This window comes from Salmo salar, chromosome 07, assembly GCF_965601325.2.
Source record: "Salmo salar chromosome 07, fSalSal1, whole genome shotgun sequence".
NCBI classification, from domain to species: domain Eukaryota; kingdom Metazoa; phylum Chordata; class Actinopteri; order Salmoniformes; family Salmonidae; genus Salmo; species Salmo salar.
In genome coordinates, this window is record NC_138297.1 from 42,738,277 (window position 1) to 42,757,963 (window position 19,687).

The following is a 19,687-nucleotide window of genomic DNA, read 5'->3' on the forward strand; positions in this document are numbered from 1 at the left end:
CAAACCACTGGTAAACCATACAGTAATGGAGCTTCCTCTTACTTAGCAGGAACATCCGTTTGTAGAACAATGTGTTCAAACCCCCCATGGGACTCAATCCGAGCGCAAGCTCTAATAGGAACAGATATCCATTTTCTTCCTGCGCCCTCATCTCATTTCCCTCCTTATTGCTTCAAGACTCCCTGCAAGACTCCCTGGAAGAGAGGGTCGAAGAAAGGACAGACGGGTGAATTCAGCCAACCAGACTCGGGATGCTGCGAGCGCCGTGCCTGAATCTCCAACGCTATTGGCTGTTCTCTGGAGAGCCGAGGTTGTTCTGATATTAATGAGTGTTGAGCAGAAAGCACCATGACTCTGTGACAGCTGATCGAGGGGGAGATGCGCCGTTAACCACCGTGGAAAAGGACACGGGGGATAGAGGCTCTTCTACCAACCCAACAGCTATCTCTGCTTGTGGACTTTCGGTTTTCTGATAGGGAACAACACTGGGAAGAAGGAAAATCTGGAGCTGGTCTCTCTCCAACTGCGTAAAAATAAGAAGCCGCCGTCTAGGCTTGTCTGTGTTGCGCGCTCTCTCTCCTCCGTCTCTGGACCAGTGCGCTAGATGGGGATATAGGGAATACTTATCGATCGATGGGAGAAGATGACTATTGCGGGTGAGTTCCCCCCTTTCCCCAATATTTTTTCTGTCATCTAAAGAGCAGATATGTGGGGCATATTCTATATCGCCACTGTTGCAGTACGGATTTCCAAGAAGTTAACGGGAAATATCTGGTTTGCTGAAAGGCTTTGACGACACAGTAAATACTAGCATAACGAGAAAAGGTGTTGCTAAGCTATATAAAACATGATATATGAAAATGTATATCGTTATGTTTTACTGCAAATGTAACAATCGGACATGCATGACAGCTTGGAAGGCTACTGATTGTTCTCGAACCTTCAGACGCAGGAAAGCTTTTGCGCAACTATGCAGAATGTGCTTTATGATGGAAATGGATTATGAATGAAATCCCACCAAAAAGATACGACGTCGAATGTATATATATTTTTGTAAAGCATGTGGATTTGTGCATATATGTATGCTATGATGCGCGTCCTGTTGCTGATGCATTTAGAGAGCGCGCACACAAGACACGTCTAGAAACTCTCAGAATGGTGGCTAACTCTCCCTCCCCTCTCGCTTTTCTCTCGGTTGAATCATACTGTTGCAATCAAAGAGAACCCGTTCTCAGTAGCTACCTGCCACGAAAGCACTAATAGGCCTATCCCCGGGCTGCACGCAACACACACAACACGCACACACACAAACACTCCCACGATGCATCGTGCATCAGATCCATTCGCTTCAGCACCATATCTGCACGTTGCATCCGGAGCTTTTGCGTAATGACACTTGTCACTGCGAGGCATCTTATGTTCAGATCATAGTCCACATTGAACACAATCACATAACCACATATCCCATGAGCCTGACCTCCTACACCTTGCAGGATTTGGAGAGAGAAGCAGCGAGTCTCTAATCCTTTAACTGCATTGGGGCGTTTCTCTCCCTCTCTCTCTCCAAACTATAACCTCTCCAACGCTCATGGAATATTCAAATGAGAAGTCAACATGTAAGGCTTACTATAATGTATCCTATATATGAGGCCCAGTTGTCCATTGACAGTGTTTACCTTGTTGCTGGATCAGGGAATCAGTCTACCTTGTTGCTTCTGAAAGATAATGCTGCTTATATTGAACATGGGCACAATGGGTCGAGAACCCATTGGTTAGGCTTCCAAACAGGAAGCCTAACCAACACTCATGCAATATGAAATGATTTAACATTGCTCAATGCTCACCATGAAACCTAACGACCCTTTTATCATTGTAATTTGCCTCTGATGGAGACCATCTTCATCCTGTGGTGAGAAAATGGCAGACCGAACGGTGCTTGGCACGCCTATCCAAGGCCAACTCATCCTATAGCGCTGTATAGCACAGCATAGCACAGTAACCTGTCTCTATGTAACACAATTCATATTTAGCCTAGTCTACTGTGCATTACATACAATACTGTTTACCTTACATTTTACAGCGCTCTGTGTATGTCTATGGACGGGTTGGTTGTTTAGCAACAAGGGGCAAACCAGATGGGGTTGGTTTAGACTGTTAACAACATTTAAACTGTATTTAGTCTCCAAATGTTTATTGGAAACATAAATACATTTGCACAATGAGCACTTGTTGTTTCTCAAATATATCATTACAGTTGTTGGTTAGCTCATAAGTGGATTTTAGCCGTATTAGCATAGACATGACGTCAGTCAAAACACCTCAAAACAAGACATGGCATCAATAACAAGATACAACAAGCTGAAACGAGACACACACAATTCCCCACACGGAAGCTTCTTGTCATTGTTGCTAGCTATCTGACCAGTAGAGTCATAACAACACACTCCTTCCGTCCACATTGAACGCACGCACATCATTTTTGTGATGTTGTCAGCAAACCCGTCTATATTCCCTTTCTCTTTAAACGAGTATTGCTATTCACTTTACTGAGTTAATCTGTAATGCTATGTGTCTAGCGGGGGATTTTAAGAATCAGAGCCCTAAATGTAACTACTTCTCCCTCTCAGGTGGGAATAAAAATCCTCCAGTCAAATGGTGATTTCATTTAGTTCAAAATAGATCATTGCTTTTTACCCAATAACTCCTGCAGTAGAGCACAGTGTAAACAGGTCTATTGATCTTGTTAGGGCTACATTACATTGGGCCTATGTGAAACAGGATTTAAATAGGTTTTTCTCATACAATAGCCTAATACAGTGATGTGTGCCAGTGTGTGGGTGTATGTATTTAGAGGAGAATTTACATGTAGCCCGAGTGCAATTTTCAAGGCTATCTATCTATGAGGAGGAGCAAAGATGTGTGGGTTTAACTCTCAGTCCTATACTCAATGTCAAAATACACTGCGCCTAATTAATTGTTAGTTGCATAATGATGTATGACAAGAAGCCCCTGGTTTGATTCTGATACCTGAATACACAGCATGGAAACAGTGGTGCAGACAGAGAGCTACAGGGAAGAGTTCAGAGCATTCAAGCATACAGTACAGTAAACAGGCCTTCCATAGCTGATAGCCTTCTGTTTACAAACATATTTGGCTTGGGCACACATTAAGAAAAGCAAGTATGAATTCAAAATCAAAGTATTGTTGTTTACCTGCATCAACGACATTTCAGCTTTTCTAATCTAGTCTGAAAATGGCGTTGAAATGAAGCGATACCCTTTCATCCGTTCAAAGGTAACTCCTGAAGTCTCAGGGAATATAGATTTTAATCAGAGGGAGCATGGTAAGAGGGACATATGCAAATAGCATTTTCAAATAGAGGAGAGACATCTGAGGATTGCTGCCGTGCTTTCGATCTGTTCCATAATATTCAAGATTAATAGGTATAGCCCCGGATAAACTAATGAGAAGCTATTGCTTAGGAGTGATACAATACCACTGAGACTGAATGGGCTAAAATCCAGGCAGTCGCGCAATTGTGAGCTACCCAGACAGAGTGATGGATGTATGGAGACACAGACACATGCATCATAGACTTGCACACCCACCCAGACACACGAGTACAGTCGACATGCATGCACAATTACGCACACACACACACACACACACACACACACACACACACACACACACACACACACACACACACACACACACACACACACACACACACACACACACACACACACACACACACACACTCCCCTCCGTATGTATTTGGATAGTGAAGCAAACATTTTTAATTTTGCATCTGAGTTTGTAGAGTCACAAGCTTGATGTAGTCATTGCGTTCAAGAAATACAGGACCAAATACTAAACTTTTCACTTCTTTGATACACTATAACCACTAAGGCAGGTAGCCTAGTGGTTAAAGTGTTGGGCCAGTAACCTGAAAGGTTGCTGGATCGAATCCCTGAGCTGACAAGATAAAAATCTGTCGTTCTGCTCCTGAACAAGGCAGTTAACCAACCAACTGTTCCCCGGTAGGCTGGCATTGTAAATAATAATTTGTTCTTAACTGACGGGCTAAAATAGTAACTGACGGACTTACCTAGTAAAAACAATAGTGAATTTGTCCAAATACTTATGACTTCTTCACATGGGGGGGACTAACAACATAAAGTGCTTTCATTTCTAAATGGTAGAATAGATACGTATGAAAATGCCCTCAAATTAAAGGTGACATTCTATACTGTCGCCTCATATCAAACACTTGATTTCAAATCCAACATGCTGGAGTATGTACCTTTGTATTTTGACTGTCCAAATACATAAGGAGGGGAGTAAATGTGCACTGTACCCAACATCAGTAAAGACATACCTCTACTGAGCCCATGGACATACCTGATATAGCAAACCATCTTGCATTTCCAGGTGGCAATTTTTTTTCTTTAACTAGGTAAGTCAGTTAAAGAACAAATTCTTATTTAAAACAACGGCCTAGCCCGGACGATGCTGGGCCAATTGTGCACCGCCCTATGAGACTCCCAATCACAGCTTTATGTGATACAGCCTGGATTTAAACCAGGTACTGTAGTGCCACCTCTTGCACTGAGATGCAGTGCCTTAGACCGCTGCGCCACTCAGGAGCCCCAGACCGCTGCGCCACTCAGGAGCCCCAGACCGCTGCGCCACTCAGGAGCCCCAGGCATGTTCAGGCCTGTTCTGAGCCAAGGTGAATGGAAACAATAGGTACCCTAGAATACCCTATAATTGTTTTATTTAACCTTTATTTAACTATGCAAGTCAGTTAAGAACAAATTCTTATTTACAGTGAAGGCCTACACAGCCTATCAGAGCCATAAAATCATAGTAAAGAAGGCCGAGCTGAAATTAAATTCATTTCAGTGGTGTATAAAGATTGATTCTGTCTGCTGAAGGAAACATAATCCCTGCAGACTCGTGGCCTCTTGACCAAATATATATATTATTAATATAAATATAGATAGCCGTGCATCTATCTCCAAGGGAGAAAACATGACACATTTGCACCTGCAGATTCAATTTCCTTCTGACTTTGAGTGAAATCTCTGTCTCCTTTCATTCTGGTTAACAACTATGAGGAGAATAATGTAGATGAGTGACAGGGAGAGTATGGTTATCTATAAGGGAGATAAATAAGTGTTTGGCGTGTTCGCCATGCTTTGGACCTTATCAATGGCTGATTTAGCGGGATTATAAAATTATGCCTTATTCTGTAATTCAGATGGGCTAACTTTCTTGTGCACGTGTGGTTATACACGTGCATGTGTGTGTGTGTGTGTGTGTGTGTGCCTGCCTTTGCATGCATGCATGTGTCCGTTTGTGTGTGGTCTGTAGTTGCCTGTAGGCAAATGTTTGTGTGCATGTGATTTTGTATGTGTGTTCTCTGTTCTCCCTTACTCAGCCCAAGGGCACTGGCTGTAGAGCGAGAGAGGCACGCGGCTGAGCTAGGCTGAGCTCAGACCTGGGGTGTCCTGTGGTTAATTTGGAACATTGATTCCGCATTAACTGTTGACTCACTGCTGATTTGCGGCCATGCAAGAGCAGGTGTAAGGGGAAACGTTTTCCCCTTTTCACACCACCACACAAAACTTAATTATGCACACACACTGCATAGTAGACAGTGTTTAATGGACTCTCCCCTTACCTTAGAAAAAAAGTGTAATGGCAAATCAATGAGGTAAAGGGCAGGGGAAGGGACAGGAGGCTCACAAAGCCACCCACCAAGCGGCTTATCCATGCAGCACTTAGCCTGCCAGGCAGACAGACATGGGGACCGGGAGAGAATCAGGCAGGCAAACAGGGGCAGGTCAGGGAGACACATTGCGTTTCCTCTATTGGAGATAATGATGCTAATGGGTTGAATGGAGAAGAGGGAAGGAGTGGAGATGGAGAGGAGAGGAACCCACTATAGGGGTTTCATCTGGGGAAGAGAAGAATGAGAGAAAGCATGATGAGAAGAGAGAAGGAAATGGGCAATATAGAGAAAGGCAAGAGCAGGAGAGAGAAAGAGAGAGAGGGAGAGTGTGTGTGAGAGAGAGAGTGGAGAGAGAGAGAGAGAGAGAGAGAGAGAGAGAGAGACAGGAGGGGGGAGAAGAAACACGGAAAGTAGGATGAGAAGAGAGAAGGGAAGGGAGATATTAGAGAGCGAGAGTGGGAGAGGAAGAGAGAGAGAGAGAAGAGGGGTAAAAAAGAGAGCCTTTGATGATTATAACCAATGGATCAGAATTCCTGTGAACCATTTCTTAAATACACACGCCATTTCTCCTGCAAAAAGGAGGCAATTCCACTGATGCCCTACTTTGCAATTACGTATGACCTTTATGTCGGGGAAACAGTTTTAGCCCTGCCAGGGTAATGTCTACCTTTCAGCAGATACCATACTTCCTTGTTACCGGCTAAATGGTATAGGCTACATAATCACATCCCTGAGGGCCAGTATGTTCCCTTTCAACACCTACGATAGATGCAGCACATCCACTGTTTCCTTCTGGGAATCTACTGTACATTCAGGGAGTTTTACTAACCCGTGATCAGAACAGAATGTGATGTTTATATCATACATAAGACAGTACCTTTCGTTTCTTACAACATATCAACTAGCGACTGCACACTACCAAAATAATGATCTCAATTTTCTTCACCTCTCGACCCCAGCCTAATTTACCTCAACTTAATGTCGGTACAGAACATTTTGTTAATGTAATGCAACATCCCCTTTGTACCTCCATACTTATAAATACTGTAGATTGGCATAAATAAGTGACGGTTACATGTTCCAAAGTAATCATCTCCAGATCCCCCCTCATCGCCACTTGACCCCAGCCGACCGCCGCAGGCTAGGATTTAGAATTCACTTCAAACAAGTAGCTAGCTACCAGACTAACAGTGCAGGCTGGCTGCTTGATGATGAGATGAGCCACAGCGGCATGGCTGAGTTACCGTCACAGAGTCAGGAGGAGCCCAGCTCTCTGCTTGTCTGAACTGAATTCTTCCGCTGCGCTATGTTCGCTACGTACTCCAGTTCTGAGACTGCCATCGTTGACGTCGTTTGTGGTGACGTGAAAATGAGGTTGTGTTGTACAAAACAAAGTCATCATTAATTGGATCATCTCTAACCAATCAGAGTATCAAAGCCAATGACGAATTTTCAAAAATTGCTGCTTTACCCATATGTGTCCTGGCTCTGGTCCAACTCATCGGTTTCTAGGACCCATCAAAACAGTTGTCAGAATCAGAACATGCGTTTGTGTTCTAGAAATCATTGGGGATGTACTCTGGAGAAGAAACTATTGTCTGTTGGCATGTTGTAGCGCAATGGTCACCAAGGCATTGATAAGGCAATCCTAATCGATCACCAAACATTTCTGTAAAAAACTACAACGATAAAGCTTTGCATGCCTATATTTTGTATTCGTTTCACGCTGTTGTCGGGCGGTGCACTTGATTCAGCCGCCCTAGCGACTATATACACTGCTCCAAAAAATAAAGGGAACACTTAAACAACACAATGTAACTCCAAGTCAATCACACTTCTGTGAAATCAAACTGTCCACTTAGGAAGCAACACTGATTGACAATAAATTTCACATGCTGTTGTGCAAATGGAATAGACAACAGGTGGAAATTATAGGCAATTAGCAAGACACCCCCAATAAAGGAGTGGTTCTGCAGGTGGGGACCACAGACCACTTCTCAGTTCCTATGCTTCCTGGCTGATGTTTTGGTCACTTTTGAATGCTGGCGGTGCTTTCACTCTATTGGTAGCATGAGACGGAGTCAACAACCCACACAAGTGGCTCAGGTAGTGCAGCTCATCCAGGATGGCACATCAATGCGAGCTGTGGCAAGAAGGTTTGCTGTGTCTGTCAGCGTAGTGTCCAGAGCATGGAGGCGCTACCAGGAGACAGGCCAGTACATCAGGAGACGTGGAGGAGGCCGTAGGAGGGCAACAACCCAGCAGCAGGACCGCTACCTCCGCCTTTGTGCAAGGAGGAGCAGGAGAAGCACTGCCAGAGCCCTGCAAAATGACCTCCAGCAGGCCACAAATGTGCATGTGTCTGCTCAAACGGTCAGAAACAGACTCCATGAGGGTGGTATGAGGGCCCGACGTCCACAGGTGGGGGTTGTGCTTACAGCCCAACACCATGCAGGACGTTTGGCATTTGCCAGAGAACACCAAGATTGGCAAATTCGCCACTGGCGCCCTGTGCTCTTCACAGATGAAAGCAGGTTCACACTGACCACGTGACAGAGTCTGGAGACGCCGTGGAGAACGTTCTGCTGCCTGTAACATCCTCCAGCATGACCGGTTTGGCTGTGGGTCAGTCATGGTGTGGGGTGGCATTTCTTTGGGGGGCCGCACAGCACTCCATGTGCTCGCCAGAGGTAGCCTGACTGCCATTGGGTACCGAGATGAGATCCTCAGACCCCTTGTGAGACCATATGCTTGTGCGGTTGGCCCTGGGTTCCTCCTAATGCAAGACAATGCTGGACCTCATGTGGCTGGAGTGTGTCAGCAGTTCCTGCAAGAGGAAGGCATTGATGCTATGGACTGTCCCACCCGTTCCCCAGACCTGAATCCAATTGAGCACATCTGGGACATCATGTCTCGCTCCATCCACCAACGCCACGTTGCACCACAGACTGTCCAGGAGTTGGCGGATGCTTTAGTCCAGGTCTGGGAGGAGATCCCTCAGGAGACCATCCGCCACCTCATCAGGAGCATGCCCAGGTGTTGTAGGGAGGTCATACAGACACGTGGAGGCCACACACACTACTGAGCCTCATTTTGACTTGTTTTAAGGACATTACATCGAAGTTGGATCAGCCTGTAGTGTGGTTTTCCACTTTAATTTTGAGTGTGACTCCAAATCCAGACCTCCATGGGTTGATAAATTGTATATCCATTGATTATTTTTGTGTGATTTTGTTGTCAGCACATTCAACTATGTAAAGAAATAAGTATTTAATAAGATTATTTCTTTCATTCAGATCTAGGATGTGTTGTTTAAGTGTTCCCTTTATTTTTTTGAGCAGTATATATATATATATATATATATATATATATATATATATATATATAGATATGTATCTAGTCCCCTCATTTGAAGGTGTCATAAATATTTGGACAAATGTATTTATAGTGTATTACATTTAGTCAAAAGGTTAGTATTTGGTACCCATTTGTGGACAAGATACATGAAAGGCTTTCATTTCTAAACGATAAAACAGATATGTATGAAAATACCCTCAAGTAAAAGGTGACATTATGTACTGTCACCTCATATAAAACATTTGATCTCAAATCCAAAATGCTGGGGCGAAGAACCAAATTAAAAGTTTTAGTACATAGGGGAGTGTATGTGCCACTGGCCTGGACACATTGGAAGCAGTAGGGACAAATCCAGATTTCTATTTCTCTCTCCCTTTGCCGTATCGTTCTGTTGATGCTGCACTGCATCAGGACTCTGATTAGGAGCATCCATCTTATAATTCCATTTGGCTTCGGTATTAACCGCATTCCTCTTTGTCTGAGAACCGCAGGCGTTATGCAAGTTATTGCCACTTAACGCCAAACAAGCTCCAGTTTTCCCTCCTCCCCTCTTTGTTCCTTGGAACTCTTGTTTTCACCTAAGCTTAAATGGGTTATGGCTGATTTCCCTCATCTGTCTTGGGCTAAGGTTTTTAATGCCATTACGACTTCCTCAGGTCACTGGAGGTTAATGTGATGGTATTGATACCCAGGCAGTCATTTTTTCCTAGATTTTCTCCATTGCTTCCTGTTGGCTACTGGTAATTGAACAGTGTATTGTGGGGGAAATTAACTGTATTGTGGGGGAAAATTAACTGTATTGAAAGGGGGAAAACCCAGCTTGACCTGATTTCATACTGACATTATAGTACAGTGCAGGAAACACTTGAATCCTGGACTAGGCACAGTAGTTAAGTGTACGAGCCCTTTGCCACATACACTATTGCAGGCTGTACTGTTTGTAGTTTACAGCAGCTAGAGTACAGTGGCTTGCGAAAGTATTCACCACCTTGTCATTGTTCCTACTTTGTTGCCTTACAACCTGGAAATACAATTTTTTGGGGGGTTTGTATCATTTGATTTACACAACATGCCTACCCCTTTGAAGACAAAATATTTTTAATTGTGAAACAAACAAGAACTAAGACAAAAAAAAGAAAACTTGAGCGTGCATAACTATTCACCCCCCCCCCCCCCCCCCCCCCCCCCAAAGCCAATACTTTGTAGAGCCACCTTTTTTAGCAATTACAACTGCAAGTCTCTTGGGTTGTCTCGATAAGCTTGGCACATTTAGACACTAGGATTTTTGCCCATTCTTTAAGGCAAAACTGCTCCAGCTCCTGAAAAGTTGGATGGGTTCCGCTGATGTACAGCAATCTTTAAGTCATACCACAGATTCTCAATTGGATTGATGTCTGAGCTTTGACTAGGCCATTACAAGACATTTAAATGCTTCCCCTTAAACCATGCAAGTGTTGCTTTAGCAGTATGATTAGGGTCATTGTCCTGCTGAAGGTGAACCTCCATCCCAGTCTCAAATCTCTGGAAGACTGAAGCAGATTTCCCTCAGGAATTTCCCTGTATTTAGCACCATCCCTTATTTCTTCAATTCTGACCAGTTTCCCAGTCCCTGTGATGAAAAACATCCCCACAGCATGATGCTGCCACCACCATGCTTCACTGTGGGGATGGTGTTCTCGGGGTGATGAGAGGTGTTGGGTTTGCGCCAGACATAGCGTTTTCCTTGATAGCCAAAAAGCTCAATTTTAGTCTCATCTGACCAGAGTACCTTCTTCCATATGTTTGGGGAGTCTCCCACATGCCTTCTGGCGAACACCAAACATGTTTGCTTATTTTGTTTCTGGCCACTCTTCCGTAAAGCCCAGCTCTGTGGAGTGTACGGCTTAAAGTGGTCCTATGGACAGATATTTCAATATCCGCTGTGGAGCTTTGCAGCTCCTTCTGGGTTATCTTTGGTCTCTTCATTGCCTCTCTGATTAATGCCCTCCTTGCCTGGTCTGTGAGTTTTGGTGGGCGGCCCTCTTTTAGAAGGTTTGTTTTGGTGCCATATTCTTTCCATTTTTTAATATTGAACTTAATGGTGCTCTGTGGGATGTTCAAAGTTTTGGATATATTTTTAATAACCCAACCCTGATCTGTACTTCTCCACAACTTTGTCCCTGACCTGTTTGGAGAGCTCCTTTGTCTTCATAGTACTTCTTGCTTGGTGGTACCCTTTGCTTAGTGGTGTTGCAGACTCTGAGGCCTTTCTGAACAGGTGTATATATACTGAGATCATGTGACAGATCATGTGGCACTTAGATTGCACACAGGTGGACTTTATTTAACTAATTATGTGACTTCTGAAGGTAATTGGTTGCACCAGATCTTATTTAGGGGATTCATAGCAAAGGGGGTGAATACATATGCACGCACCACTTTTCCGTTTTTATTTCTTTTGAATTTTTTGAAGCAAGTTATTTTTTTAATTTCACTTCACCAATTTGGACTATTTTGTGTATGTCCATTACATGAAATCCAAATAAAAATCAATTTAAATTATAGGTTGTAAGGCAGCAAAATAGGAAAAACGCCTAGGGGGGTGAATACTTTTGCAAGGCACTGTATATTCTTACCTTACACACTGCGTGGGGTAGTATTTACAACATGTTTACTTTTTCACGTTTGCATTATAAGGCTAGGAGACCGAATACCTCTGAATAGGCTATTTAAACCTAGCGATGGATTTCGTATCATCATCTCTTTTACACTATTGTATTATGAACCTGGCAGTGTCCTAAACATTTAAAATACTCTAGCCTAGCTTGAAAGTTCTGTCGGTGTCACCTCCAATTCCCCATTTCTCTGTCCCCAGACTAATGTCTCTTAATGTCCTGTTGAATAGTAGAGCAGCAGAGCACGGAGACAGTCTCCTCACCGTTGGGTCATGAATTAAACATTAATAAGTGAACTTACTTAACAATATTAAGTTACAGACATAATGTTGAAGTAATTCATGTATTTAGTTTCTAATATCAAAGTGGTCACCATCAGCATAAAAGCAGAGGGCATGGGAGTTGAATTAGGTTCAGTTCATAAGGGATGTCTTTACATTTTTAATCTTATTGTTGATTAAACAGTATCACAAAAGAGCACATCACCAATAGCACCAATCTCTCAACATTCTCTGAGATGTTTCAATTCATTTGTTAAATAGGATGCTCAGTGCACACTCATTCAACAGAAAATATGGCATCCCTAAAGTACTCGTACTCGGGTAGTTTAACCTTGTCCAAAAGTGAAGGGTAAAAACCTTTATGATCTATGATTATGTGTGGAGGAAATGCAATAGTGCTGCAGCGTGTATAATAATTCTAGCCCTCTTGTCATTACACAACGGGAGAGGCTAAGAAAATATTATGCATGGTGTGAACACAACCAGAAATAAATTGTATGGCAATACATCAATTTTCATGAATCAAGTTGTGATTATCATAACTCAAATTTACTCACAGATGAGTAAGTACTGAGCAACGCTGTTATGTTATCCAGGCACACCACACCATTTGAATCAACAACTAACCTCAATATAATCATACACTAGTCTACATGTCATGTGTAGGAGGGTTTTTAAGCACTGACATTAAATGGATATGAAAATAGCCCTTTGTTCCATTGTACAATCAACACCGCAGTACTGTAGGCTACCTTGCTAACCATTCCAACATTCGGATTCCATATCACCTTGCCAAATCTGAAGGAATCCAGGAAGAAGGTAGTATTCATTCACTCCATTTAATATATTGTGTGGCAGCTCTTTTTTTATTATTTTTTACAGACCCCTGATTCCTCGTTCAGGCTGCTACCGGTATTTTCCAGCCTCCATTTTGTGATCACTGTGAAGAGGCCCCGTTGGCTCACAAAGATATTGATCACCCAATGGAAGTCATATCCAAATAATGTCTCATTTAGCCAATTAGCAGGCAGGGTGGGTGATTAACAGCATAACAAGGCACCAGACCCTAAGGGACCGACAATGGCTACCCACTGTGATGGAACATGCGGTGGATGCAATAACGTTTAGCCCAAACACATTAAGGTGTCTCTAATTGTGATTAGTAAACACAGGAACAAGAGTAAGCAGGGGGTGAGAACCGAAACACCACAGTTGTAAGAGAAAGGAAGGTCCTGTGTTCTTTCCCCAGTAAATGTTAAGCAAAGAGCTAAACAATGAGAGTCAATGCTCCCTGAGGGAAAGAGAGAGTAACCATGTTTTTCAGAATGCTCTAGGTATTCCACTTACTAAAGTGCCAGGTGATTTGAAAAATAATATCCCCCCCACCCTCTCTTGTCGCTTTCTCTCTCTCTCTCCCTCCCTACCTCATCCAAAACCACATTCTCAGCCACACACTCCGACAGTGGCTTGAGAAATGAACTCTTGGCCTGTTTTGCCATTGGGGCTGACTGCAGTGTTTTTGTAGCACCGTTCGGACTTTCTCATCTCGGTCGTCGTCTCGGAGCACCGGGGTGGAAACAGAAATGAGGATGATGGAATGTCTCGGGTGCAGTGCACCCCTCCTCTCTCTCTTTCCCCCTTTCCCTTTTTCTTCTCTCCGTCTTGTGGCTCTGCCTGGCGTTTTGTTGCTCTGCAGCCCAGGTTATGACAAGCACCATCAAACCCATCCGTTCAGTAAAAAAGTGTTTATGTATGACAAATGATAAAGAGCAGCAGCCTAACTGTGGAGAGGTAAGCATAGAGAGGAAACAGTAAACAGAAACGCAGCAAAAGTCATTTTGTGTTCATGAGTACTTTTAAATGAAAATTGTACTTTTTACCAATTTTTTTTTATTTTTCATGGTGTTTTTTTATCTGTTTCCCATACATATTTTCCCAGGTGATATACATTTTGTATAGAAAAGTATGTGCAGACCCCTTCAAATTAGTGGCACTGTTATAGGATGCCACCTTTCCAACAAGTCAGTTCGTCAAATTTCTGCCATGCTACAGCTGCTCCGGTCAGCTAGAAGTGCTGTTATTGTGAAGTGGAAACGTTTAGGAGCAACAACGGCTCAGCCGCGATGTGGTAGGTCACACAAGCTCACAGAACGGGACCGCCGAGTGCTGAAGCAGGTAGCGCGTAATCTGTTCTCAGTTGCAGCACTCACTACCGAGTTCCAAACTGCTTCTGGAAGCAACGTCAGCACAGTAACTGTTTGTCGGGAGCTCCATGAAATGGGTTTCCATGGCCGAGCAGCCGCGCACAAGCCTAAGATCACCATGCTCAATGCCAAGCGTCGGCTGGAGTGGTGTAAAGCTTGCTGCCATCGGACTCTGGAGCAGTGGAAACACGTTCTCTGGAGTGATGAATCAATCATCACCATCTGGCAGTCCATTGGACGAATCTGGGTTTGGCGGATGCCAGGAGAACGCTACCTACACCCAATGCATAGTGCAAACTGTAAAGTTTGGTGGAGGAGGAATAATGGTCTGCGGCTGTTTTCATGGTTCGGGCTAGGCCCCTTAGTTCCAGTGAAGGGAAGTCTTAACGCTACAGCATACAATGACATTGTAGACAATTTTGTGCTTCCAACTTTGTGGCAACAGTTTGGGCAAAGCTCTTTCCTGTTTCAGCATGACAATGCCCCTGTGCACAAAGCAAGGTCCATACAGAAATGGTTTGTAGAGATCGGTGTGGAAGAACTTGACTGGCTTGCACAGAGCCCTGACCTCAACCCCATCGTACTCGCAGACTGCGAGCTAGGCCTAATCGCCCAATATCAGTGGTAGTTAGCTACTTTTTTCAAAATGCAAGCTGAGACATAAAAAACGGTATCCACGAGTTCATCTGACTCTGGGGAAGGAGATAAAGGGCTTCATTGCCAAAATCCTAAAGTATCCCTTTAAGCCTACGCAATCTGCCATTTAAGAATTTAATAAAGACTTCTCGCTTTAACTCTAAAGGCACTATCCTCCTATATTTATCCTTTAATGCCATATCAGGAGGGCACAGAAATGCCCCCAAATTATATGAAATAGGTCAAGCAGATCTAAATCCGTGCTGATGTGTCTTGAAGGGCCGTGCAATGTAAATGTCAACATGCGTCCTTCTGCCTCTATAACAAATGTCAATATGTCTAAATCCCCTTTGTATGATGCACCCAGGTTTTCTGTCAATGTATTCACAGTTTTTTCCCCTCTCTTCTTTTACAGGTGGGAATGGACTCATTTGACGATGCAGGCAGCTAGTAACAACGGCGAGAGATGGATGTGATTCATCTTCAAAAGAAAGCAGAGCGTTAATGGAGGCTAACCCAGATGTGCTTAGCAGGACTGTAGCTTACTGAGGTATATGTTCATCGTTATCTACTTGGGCCTGTATGACTGAAGTCTTGACCCCAACCCTTACGTCCAGGAGGGAAAATTGAGCAGTTGGACGCCAGTACAACCACAGCAAAACAAAAGCCCCCTGGGAAACCCTCCCTACCGGTGGGGGGTAGTCAGTCGCTATAGCAACAGCAACAAATTATTCATTATTTGTGAAGTTAACAGCTCAGACCACTTAATCTACAAAGACCAATTACTTACTGGAGGGAATCGGGCCAATATGAAGGACGTGTCATTTGTAGATTGTTTCTTCGTAGGCCTTGCCATGACTGCCTTTGTTCTGGCCTCTGAGGAGAGAGTCGATTGCCCTCAGCTATGTGTGTGTGAGATCAGACCCTGGTTCTCTCCCAGCTCCGTGTACATGGAGGCCCCAATTGTTGACTGTAATGACTTGGGACTTTTCACTCTGTCTGGGAGATTACCAATGGACACACAAGTGCTATTGCTGCAGACCAACAACATTGCAAAGATTAAGAAACCTTTGGATTACCTGGCCAACATCACAGAGATTGACTTGTCGCAAAACAACTTATCCTCAATGAGTGACATCCACCTCGGGCGGCTGCCTCAGCTGCTGTCCTTACACATGGAGGAGAACTGGATACGGCAGCTGCCAGATAGCTGCCTGGCAGAGCTGGCCAACCTTCAGGAGCTTTACATGAACCACAACCTGATCTCCTCCATCTCCCCCACGGCGTTCCAGGGTCTCCACAGCCTCCTCCGGCTCCACCTCAACTCCAACAAGCTGCAGACGATCAGTAGCGAGTGGTTCGACACCATACCCAATCTGGAAATACTCATGATTGGGGAGAATCCGATCACCTCCGTTCAAGACATGAACTTCAAGCCCCTTCGTAATCTCCGAAGTCTAGTTCTGACCAGGATGAACCTATCGCAGTTACCCGACGGCGCTCTATCTGGCCTCGACAACTTGGAGAGCATCTCGTTCTACGACAACACCTTCCCCGAAGTTCCCCACGCAGCTCTGAGGAACTTAAACAACCTGAAGTTTCTGGATCTAAACAAGAATCCCATAGGGAGGATACAGCGTGGAGATTTTACAGACATGCTCCACCTCAAAGAGCTGGGCATTAACAGCATGCCGGAACTGGTCTCTATCGACAGCTTTGCCCTCAACAACCTCCCCGAACTGACTAAGATCGAGGCCACCAACAACCCCAGGCTCTCTTACATCCATCCCAATGCTTTCTACAAACTGCCCAGGCTGGAGACATTGATGCTGAATGGGAACGCGCTCAGCGCCCTACACAGGATTACCGTGGAGTCCCTCCCCAACCTGCGGGAGGTGAGCATGCACAGCAACCCCATCCGTTGCGACTGTGTGGTCCGCTGGATGAACATGAACAAGACCAACATACGCTTCATGGAACCGGATTCACTCTTCTGCGTGGAGCCTCCTGAGTACGAGGGCCAGCATGTCCGCCAGGTCCACTTCAGGGAGATGACAGAGATCTGTCTGCCTCTCATCTCTCCTGAGAGCATGCCCGGGCACGTCAGCGTCGACAACGGGAGTTCTGTATCGCTCCACTGCCGGGCCTTTGCCGAACCCGAACCGGACATCTACTGGATCACACCTTCTGGTACCAGGGTCCTGCCCAATACCGTTTCAGATAAATACTACATGCACGCAGAGGGAACGTTTGACATCTACGATGTAACAGAGAACGAGGCTGGACTGTACACCTGCGTTGCCCACAATCTGGTTGGCGCAGACCTAAAGTCAGTCTCAGTGGAGGTGGATGGATACTTCCCCCGACCTGCCAACGGCTCTTTGGACATCAACATCAAATCAGTGCAGTCCAACTCGGTCCTGGTGGCCTGGAAAGCCACCCATGGTGGTCTGGCTCCTAACATAAAGTGGTACAAGGCTTCCGACCCCAACCACCCGACCATGGCATTCACTGCACGCGTACCATCTGATGTGAAAGTGTACAATCTCACCCATCTGACTCCCGCCACCCAGTACAAGGTGTGTGTGGACATCCGCGGCATCCTCTACAAACATGACACCAAATGTGTCAATGTCACCACAAAGGGATTAGAGCTGGCAGCCAAGGACACTGAAAAGTGGCACGCGGCAGTAATTGCTGTCTTTGGTGTGCTTCTCGCTGTGATTTCAGTGGCCTGTCTGCTTATTTATGTGTCTCTGAGGAACCACCACCTTTGTGGGGATTTAAGGAAATGCCACTCCAAAGTGTCCCTGACGCCGGTGGCCGGCCTGCACTCTCCTTTTACAAGGCTGTGGGTCTCAGGGAACGGACTGCCAACTGCAGTGGAAGTGAAACCCACAGTCATAAATGTATCTGACAATGCCTTTTAAAGAACTATACCCCCGTGGAGCTTACCACGCAATCGCAAAGAATGGACAAAGCGTATAAAAAGGAGAAACCTGCAGTAATTGTTCAAAAATGTGCATCGGCTTCCTTTTAGCTTTGACTCTGACATTCTGGAAAAATATACACCATCATTGAATTGAGGAGTAACCGGTAGGAGGGAGACAGACCACTCTCTTGGTTACAACATAATATCTGACGTGGCGGCTTTATAACAATTCAATTGCTTTATCAAGCTAACATCACCAGGGAGATCGTTTTCCCTGCTAAAACACACAGTTCGACATCCCTGGGTTCTTCACAGAGTGCAGATAGAATAAGAGAATATGATGACGATGGGGTTCTCTCTCTTGTAATTGACTGTTAAATGTGTTAAGAATAGTGGAACTGTCCTTGTGGTCCCCAAGCAATAGCGTCTGTGCTGTACAACATCCATAGGTGAGATAGAGATGACAACTGTCTATAACGGAGGAACTATGTAGTAGAATAGACAACAATAATGACTATGGTGTAAAATTTTTGATGAATATACCCTTTTTTCTATTTAGAAAGAGAGGATTTTTGTTTTTTCATTGATAAATTGTTATATATTCTATCTGCTAATGTAAACATAAACCCTCTGTTGTAATATCTGGACAGTAAACTGGTGTGATATTAATAATGACAGACACAAATGACTCTCATAACAACAACATCATTATGCTAAATAAAATGATACTGCGTATGGGTACAGTATATAGAGAGGGTATTTAAGAAATGGTTGTTTGCAAGTGTTTGAAGAAGGATCTAAGAATCTTGACAAAGGCAGACCTTGAGTTGATGGTGAGTCGATGGTCTAAATGTGATTGTCTGTCCTGACATCTCCTAGAGAGGAATGATTGTGGTTTCCCACTGGGCAAAAACTGGTTAAATCAACATTGTTTCCACATAATTTCAACAACAAAAAATTAAATGTGATGACGTTGAATCAACGTGGAAAACTGATTGGATTGGAAAAATGTCATCAACATAAGGGTATTTCGTCCCCCCCCCCCCCCCAACTTTTAACCTAAATCCAATGACATGGTGGTATTTGTTGTTGATGTCACGTTTAATTCAAGTTGACAACTCAACCAAATGAAAAGCAAAACTAGACGTTGAACTGACGTCTGTGCTCAGTGGGTTGTTACGTCCCGGTAAGTGCCTACTACAAGAACTACACAAGAAGTACACAGGAAGTACACAAGAACTACTACAGAGAAATAACAACAAGGCCATGTCATATCTGCAGACTCACAAGCTAATCTCAAGTACTTTTAGTGAAAATACATTCTTAGTATTTTTGGCATATAAACATTTTAAAAACGTTGCATTCTTGCTTTGGGTGTAAAGTTATAAAAGCCATTTTTATATTGACTGTACTGTCTGTGATATCTGGGCACAACTGGGACTGAGATAAGAATCTGTGCTGAGAAAAAAAAATGTAATAAACATCAACGTTTCTTTGCAATCATAGGGTTAGTCCCTCTCTCCCCTTTCTTCAGAGTGCTGAAATAATTTTATTATCTCACTACATGACAATCATCACAGTGGACTTGATGAAAAACACTATACAACCTTTTGTGTTCCTGACCTTTATATTGCCAGGAAACCTTGATAATGATCACACAGCATTTCATATAAGAGCAAAAATGCCTGTGGTAACACAATGTGAATATACTGTATCATATGAGTTTGTATGTATTTTAGCCTACATTGTTATTCCCAGATACACCCCAATACAGCCTCATTAACTGGCTCATTAGGAACATGTTCATTCTTTAGACAGAGGTCCATGGTCTGAACAAACCCAGCAAAGTCAGCGTCACAGTCATGTAGAGCGGAAAGACACA

At 44.0% G+C, this 19,687-nt stretch overlaps 1 protein-coding gene across 1 annotated transcript; it reads left to right on the forward strand.

The window, feature by feature from the left end:
- Positions 1-225: 225 nt before the first annotated feature.
- On the forward strand, positions 226-19,310 carry LOC106609221 (leucine-rich repeat neuronal protein 3). Its single transcript, XM_014207755.3, has 2 exons — positions 226-656; positions 15,289-19,310. Exon 2 carries the CDS (start codon positions 15,683-15,685, stop codon positions 17,801-17,803), a length of 2,121 nt encoding a protein of 706 aa, XP_014063230.1. The 5' UTR covers positions 226-656; positions 15,289-15,682; the 3' UTR covers positions 17,804-19,310.
- Positions 19,311-19,687: the final 377 nt, after the last annotated feature.